General features: G+C 43.1%; 1 protein-coding gene across 9 annotated transcripts in view; it reads right to left on the bottom strand.

Moving 5' to 3' along the window:
* The window catches only part of chd9 (chromodomain helicase DNA binding protein 9), a 68590-nt gene that overhangs the window by 33395 nt on the left and 27695 nt on the right, over positions 1-7500 (bottom strand). For all 9 annotated transcript variants that reach the window (XM_060859042.1, XM_060859044.1, XM_060859046.1 and 6 more), the window contains one exon: positions 5985-6388. In XM_060859042.1, the coding sequence (XP_060715025.1) occupies positions 5985-6388 (404 nt within the window). The remainder of the gene's footprint in view (positions 1-5984; positions 6389-7500) is intronic.

The raw sequence follows: 7500 nt of genomic DNA, 5'->3' as shown, positions 1-7500 counted from the left end.
TGAGAAGACGTGGAGAACGATTCCCTTACCGCACGAGGTCTCGACTGAAACGCCGAGCTGGAATAACGGCGGCGTTGAAAGAACGATCTGTCGTAACACCTACCACAAATCTGTCTGCTTCTGCACAGATTTTCCCGAATGTTCCTCGGAGGAGTTTCGAACTGTAGGACCGAGCGACCACGAGATGTTTCACGAACACGGAATAGTTAAAAAAAGGCTGCGACGTACAGATGCGGTTCGCACGATGCATCGAGAACGAGGTCACAGTCGCTTTGCCTACATGATGGAGTCATGAGACCTCAGAAGATATTTCAAAGCCAAGAACTGGGGAAAAAAAAAAGTCTCTACTGTTCCCATAATGCACTGCAAAGGTGTACTGCTATGTATTTTAACTAGACTAACCTTTAATTATTATTAGCCCCAATAGTGTTTCTAAAAAGATGTAAACCAATCCCAGAACACTTTGGGCCTTTTTACACCTGGTCACTTCATGTGTTTTCTCCGATCCGATAGCTGTCTGATTTGTTAAAACTGTTCCGTTTAAACTGATCCGATCTTTCTACTCCCAGCCAAAATGCAAATATATTTGACCTCGTTTCTGGGGTAATTGAAATGGAACACGCTTTGGTGTATGCGGTTTTCAGAACGCAATCAAAAAGAAGACGAAAAAACTCGTTACGACGGTTATGCTACAAAAAACAGCATTTACTGTTTGCTGCATTTTCGCTGGCAGCAGCAGCGCATTTTAAGACCCGACGAGACGCCTGGGTGAAAGATCACCTGCGAGTGACGTACTTCCGTTTGGGAGGAGTATAGCGCTGACGTATGTGGCTTGAACAACCACATTCATTTACACCTGTCCAGTTTCATCTGAAATGCGTCCCAGACCATCAGACCATCGTTTGAACCGTCAGATTTATATCCGCCTCGAAAACGTTCCGGAGGGCATTTAGACCTGGTCTTTTTACCATCGGATAGCTATCTGATCACAGAAAACGCAAGACGTGACCAGGTGTAAAAAGCCCCTTAGATTAGTCAGTTTGGACAAAAACAAAACAGGAGCTTCAGGAAACAAACGATTAAACTATATAAAGACTGACATTGATTATGTTGACACACTTACGTTCGTGACGCGATTGTTGTTTGGAAGTCGTTTTTTTCTTTAGTCAAGGTTTCAGGATCGGAAAAGAAAAAGCGTTATCGTTTGCATCATATCTGATGTTTCTCATTTCCATAATCCTGAAATCAGACCGAATTGTAGCTTCGAACTTGCACCTGAGGGCAGGATTATGGGCGCAAACCTGATGGTTGAGCTCTACTTCCTAAGAAATGTCTCTTGTACAAGACTGTGATGCTTTAACACCTCGGAGTTAGACTATTCCCCTGGTTATAAAGCCTAACGCTTGATTCCAGCTTGAGCGGATGACTAACTCTGCAAAAAACAAACCCTTAACTCCATGGTACAGTGCAGTGCTACTTTTGCAAGAGGAAATTGGATCACGACATCCTGTTTGCGACGCTGTTTTAACGGCAGGTTTAATAACGCAGGCATGTGTGTATGACCTCTACTCTTGCGCATTCCCTCCATATTTCACGTTATTTAATTGAACGGTCTCCACGTCCGTATAAATCACGGGCAGAACGAGCGTCGACGGTTCTCTCGTGCCGAGTCTGTGGGAGTAAATTAAAACCCGTCTATCTAAAAATAAAAACCCGTGTTGTGCGAGCAGAACATGCATCCTGCTCGGCTTTTGTGCGGCTCTCAGCTGAAGTATTTGGGTCAGTCACACGGTTAATTTGTTTACCATAGCTGGCAAGTCTGTGCAGAAATTTCACACTCGCCACTTTTTTTCTTCCTCCCTGGATGAGCTGGAATGCTGAATATGTTCACGCTTGGCCTTGTGATATAGTGCAGGTCGCAGCATCCTCTCGGATACCAGAGCGGTTCGGTTTCATAGACGGCTCTGTATTTATATCCGGCTGGATTTGAAGTTTGTGTGACAGAACGGAGGACGAAACAACCCCAGAGCTGAGACGAGCAGATGTAGTGTCCGAGATTTTCTTTTACTCTTGCAAAACGTCACTCTCTCGATGCTGTAATCACAGCTCAAGCGCTTTGGTACGAATCCCACCTCCTGAATCCCAGGCTGCGCTACACACGATGGCCCTGCAGCGACCTGGCAGCCGTTAGAAGAGTTTTTTACTAGTTAGGATAAATAGAAGATCTTTCCGGAAACAGGAACACGCAAATATGTGAAAACAATAAACCTGCTATAACTCGCCGTGCAGTTAGACGTAAGAAAGAAAATAAGGAGACTAGACAGAAATGAATATCTGTAACGTAGACCTTAGTATCTTAATATCTTGTGTGTCTGTATTACTGAGCTTAATGAGCTAATTAACTTGCCATACATGTTTACATTGTTACTGGGCAGGTTTTTACACGCGCTACAGTCAAAAAACATCTCCGTCGTTTCATTTTCCGAGTCAATTTATCCGTTCTATGCACAGCGATGCTAAACAAACTTAACGTACGATTTAATGCGATTAAAAAAAAAAGTCCTCGGTCGTCATGAGCTGCGTCTCAAATCAAATATTCTGACCTTACGTTCAAAATATTCCGCTAATCCGGAAAATCCAGTAGACGGACATGCAAAACAGACCTTTGAAGGGTGTGGGAGACTGACTAAAACAAGAAAACCAGTTAGCACCGGTTGATGTGATGCGAGTCCTGTGCATGTGAAATTTCCGAGGACGTCCCATCCATAAAAAACAAATAAGAAAAGAGAAATAAAAAAACCTGCTGCCTTGAACATGGCTAAGACAGTTAACCCAGACATGACGAGTGCTCCGGATCCTCCAGATGAGGTAAATGAAAAGTGCTAGACTTCCCAGCGCATGCTTTCGGAGCAGTGTTAATACGAATCTAAACCCTTTTGAGTCTCTCTCGATTCCTCCACTCGCGCTTGTGCGTTGGTTAACGCTCGTATTACACAGCGGATGAAAAATTGTGTGAAAGCCCCTCCTTTCGTGGCGCAGATCCCTCAAAAATCATTAACTGTAAAATGAGAATAATGGAAGTAATTAGAGGAGGGTGAGCGTGTTCTCCTAACAGGTGCGCCACGGAGCCGAGCGCTCGTCTGTGAGCGACGTCGGTGCGTTAGCGCTGATCTACGGTAAGATTTTGCCCTTCCTGTAATAACGACAGTAAAGAAACTAAAAGGTAAAAACCTGTCCACGTTCGGCGCTGCCGCTCCGAGATGCTTTCTTATACGGCCTCTGGTGCGATCCGGTCGACTTTCACAGGGACGAGGCGCTTATTTTCTCTCACGGCCTGCTTCTTGTTTCCTGAACGTGTCCTGCTTTTCTTACGGTTATCCAAACTCAGGCTACAGAGCTCGCTTAAATAGCTGTGTCTTATATACACGTGTTATATACACGTGTCTTATATACACTTTTGGAGCTGTTCGTTTATTTTTTTTTTGCAGATCATGTATCAAAATCCCTGAAAAATCAAACATGGAAAAAAGAGAAGGGGGAAAAAAAAAAGCAGAAGGGAAGAGAAGTGAAGGGAAAGAATAAGGTAGAGATACAAAATAGAGAAGAAGAAAGGAACGACTAAGTTGCGGTTCTTCACTCGAGTCTCCATCGGTAGACAACAAGACTCCGTGTTCATTCACAACTGGAATGAATTTTCTCAATGACACTTCTGACCATATAATACACAGAAACGGTTTATAGATGCTGTCCGGTGTCCGACGAAAACTGGGTTCCTTTTCGAGTCTGGTTCTTCTTACTGTTTCCTCTTAACATTATCTCAGAGTTTTGCCACACCGTATTGCTTATTAGGGATAAATGTGTTTCGATTTTTATTATATAGTTTTATAATCATATACACTGCAAGCTGCTTTGCTTAAATGTCCATTGGTGAAAGAACTAAACAAACCAAACTGCACTGAATTGAAAAAGTAAAGCGAAGAAAAGGAAAGAAAAAAAAAAAAATAAAGAGAAAGGTGAAGATGTTAAAACGAAAAGGAAGGAGATTAGAAAATGAATGTAGAGAATAAAGAAAGGAAAGCTAACAAAAAGAAAAGTGCTACTTTATGCTTTAAGATAGATGTACGACTCATCGGTATCGAATATTACATAAACCTGCACTGCTCGCGGATAAAGAACTAGCTCGAGTGCTGCACTTTATAAATATCAGACATGAGTAATGGCAGCTTTGAATAAACCTGCTCTAAAACACCGTTTACTCTGACCGCACTGTTGTCTTGGAGTGGACCGACTGGATGATTATCGATTATATTTCAAGTGCGCGGACGTTTCCGTCTCAGGTGCTCGTCTCGCTGGCAGAAATGAAACCTGATGAATGTGCAGCGTGAACCTTTGAACAGGTTTCTGGTTTTAATTACTAAAATTTGCTGAAGAAATCACTCCGCTGACTGCCTCGAACAACTCCCATATACTGTACGTCTATGCGCACAGGTTAAGAGGGAAAAAATTAAACAAATGAATGAAAAGAAATGGTGTTTCTTTCTCTCTCGAGCTCAGCATATTCGTTTTTGCTCTCTATGTTCCGACAGCTACCAGGCAGCAAGTTCATAAAATAAATAGACAGTAAATGAACTTTGCTCCTATCATCTTGGCAACAACCGAATGTCTTTTAAAAACAGGCCGGCTAAATGACTATAATCTGAATTTGAAAAGAATTAATCGATTACCCATGCAAAACCTAAACATCTACATACAAGTTTTTCTGTTTTTCAGAGGATTTGGTTGAAGCTGGCTACGTACATTAGAGCGAGAAACATTACAGTATAAACAAATGAAAGAGGAGAAATGCAAACTCCAAAAACAACCAACCAGAAATGTCAGTAGTTTAGACATAAATAAAAAAGACAGCATGCAAAAGTGTGCGCTTTTATGTATGCGGTGTAATACGATGCTTTCGGCTACGTGAGTGTAGCCCCTGAATTAAACTCTAACATTTAACCTGTGATTCTAACGGAAGTCAGACTTGTTTAGAACCAAAACAACAGCTTTGTGATCGCCTGAGTGATTTGGTTTGGAGACAACTCTAGGTCAGTTTGATTGCACAGAGATTAGGAAGCGATTGGACTCGCTTTTGGGGGGGGGGGGGGGGGATTCGACTCGCTTGGGGGGATAGAAAAAGGGAATCGACTCTCTTGGGAGGGGTAGAAAAAAAGGGAATCGACTCGCTTGGGGGAAGAAAAAAGGGAATCGACTCGCTTGGGGGAGGGGAAAAAGGGAATCGACTCGCTTGGGGGAGGGGGGAAAAGGGAATCGACTCGCTTGGGGGGGGGATAGAAAAAAAGGGAATCGACTCGCTTGGGGGAGGGGAAAAAGGGAATCGACTCGCTTGGGGGGGGGATAGAAAAAAAGGGAATCGACTCGCTTGGGGGGGGGATAGAAAAAAAGGGAATCGACTCGCTTGGGGGGGGGAAGGGAATCGACTCGCTTGGGGGGGAGGGAATCGACTCGTCTGGGTGTTTTTGGGATGCAGCATATTTTGTATTCTTATTTATATTCCTCAGAGCTCTAGCATTACAGAAATGACACAAGTTCTGGACATTTAGGGCAACGAACAAACCCATGGATGTAATACACATGAAATAACTTACTGAATTACATAATTAGCTAATCATTCCTCTGTGCTTGGCAAAGCATTTTTTTATTTTTTTCTGCTTTTGCATGTCCCAATAATAGATCAAAAGACTATTCAGAATGTTTTCAGCCATCCACACCCAATGGTGAACTTTTTCCCTTGCGTTTTGGTTCTTTCTATTATTTGCAGTGTGAATTCCAACCTCAACAAACAGAGCATAAATCAAATACATCCTGTTTTGAGTTGACAAATGAACTAATAAAGTGTGAAAGCACAGTGAGGTAGAAAAGAGAAAAAAGGAAATGAGATAGAGGTCATATATATGAGTAAAAACACGTCAAAAAGCGGCGCTTACTTGATCAGACTCTTCTGCTTTTCTCTGGGAGACTTGATGATTCGAGCGCTTTTGCAGCCCTTCTTTGCTCTGGATTTAGAGGATCCCGCCCTGTGCTTGCGCGGCTCGGAGGAGCTGGGGAAACTCTCTGGGCTCATGACGCGTGGGATGTTTTTCTCGCCCCGCTCACGCGCCCTGGCGATGGCCTCCGAGATGATGCGGTTGGCCTTCTGCTGTTTGTCTTCCAGCGATGAAACCTCCATCTGCTGCAACCGCTTGGGGACGCGCTTCTCTGAGGAGGACGAGTGTGAAGACGAAGACGAGGAAGACGAAGACGAGGAGGAGGAAGAAGACGAGGAGCTGCTCTTCATCGGCGGGCTGAGCAGCCGGGCCTGGTTGCTTGAACCATTAGTGTTTTTTGGAGGCTTTGGGAGGAGGAAAAAGGAGATACAGAGGACGCTGTTAAAATCTTCATTTCGATGCATTAAACATTTTAAACGTCCTCGAATGTGTGTAAATGAGCATTAGTGTGTCATACGTGATAACAGACTCGACAAAAACATACTCCAAGTGTTTTTAGGTAATTTTTATACACAGGGCAAGATCGCGAAATCGCGAAACGTGAAAGAGAGGAAAAAGAAGGGGTAAGAAATTTAACAACAAATAAAAGAAGGATGGGAAAGTTATGTAAAGGGAGGGGAAAGAATAGGAAAATGAACGTAAACACAGAACGTATGGGGGGAAAAAAATAAGCAAAATAAGGGAAGGAAAAAGCAATGGAAGAGCGAGTGGGGGAAAAAAAAGGAAGAGAAGGAAAAGAACAGAACGTAACCCAAAAGAGAAAAAAAGGATCTCTGATACTACCGTTATAATATTTTTACATCTATATTCAAATAAAAAAGGAGGAAAAAAAAACTGAAAAAAAAAAAAAAAACAGCACAAATGCGAGCTAATCGATTGACACCGTTTAAAAAAGGAAGAAACAATATCCACAATGTCGCTATAACACGTGTTGGGATGTCATTTATTACAATATCGGTATTAAGTCGTCATACGGAGCAGCAGTAACAGTGCACCTTACAGAGAAGCCCAGAAGGAACATGCTGTTCCTTTCATTAATCATATTGTGCTAATGTATGTGATGTGGGTTTACACAGAAGCTCAATCGTTCTTGTACAGGAATCTGATCCAGTATGCTATCGGCATAAAAACGTCTGTAAAACGTCTGTTCTCCACACGTGCGATCGGAGCAACAGTCTCTTGTTGCGTCGCTCGAGCCCACACACCCTGTAGATAAATCTTCTCTCTAAAGGATTTCGATTTTAGACTCCCTGACTATTCTAGACTCAACCTAACTCGGCTCGTAAAGCTCCGGGGTGCAACACCGTCCCGCTGTGGAGGAGGTTTAAATCCAAGACCTCACTCGTTCTGGCAGCCGTGTGCTGTGGAGCTTGGAGATGCCACCCACGCACTCTGCTTGAAAACAAGGGAAATCCTCCATGTTTTTTTTTTTTTTTCCCCCTCAGACTCTCTAGGC

Source organism: Tachysurus vachellii, chromosome 23, assembly GCF_030014155.1.
Source record: "Tachysurus vachellii isolate PV-2020 chromosome 23, HZAU_Pvac_v1, whole genome shotgun sequence".
Taxonomy (NCBI): domain Eukaryota; kingdom Metazoa; phylum Chordata; class Actinopteri; order Siluriformes; family Bagridae; genus Tachysurus; species Tachysurus vachellii.
This window is presented reverse-complemented; position numbering and strand designations above follow the sequence as displayed.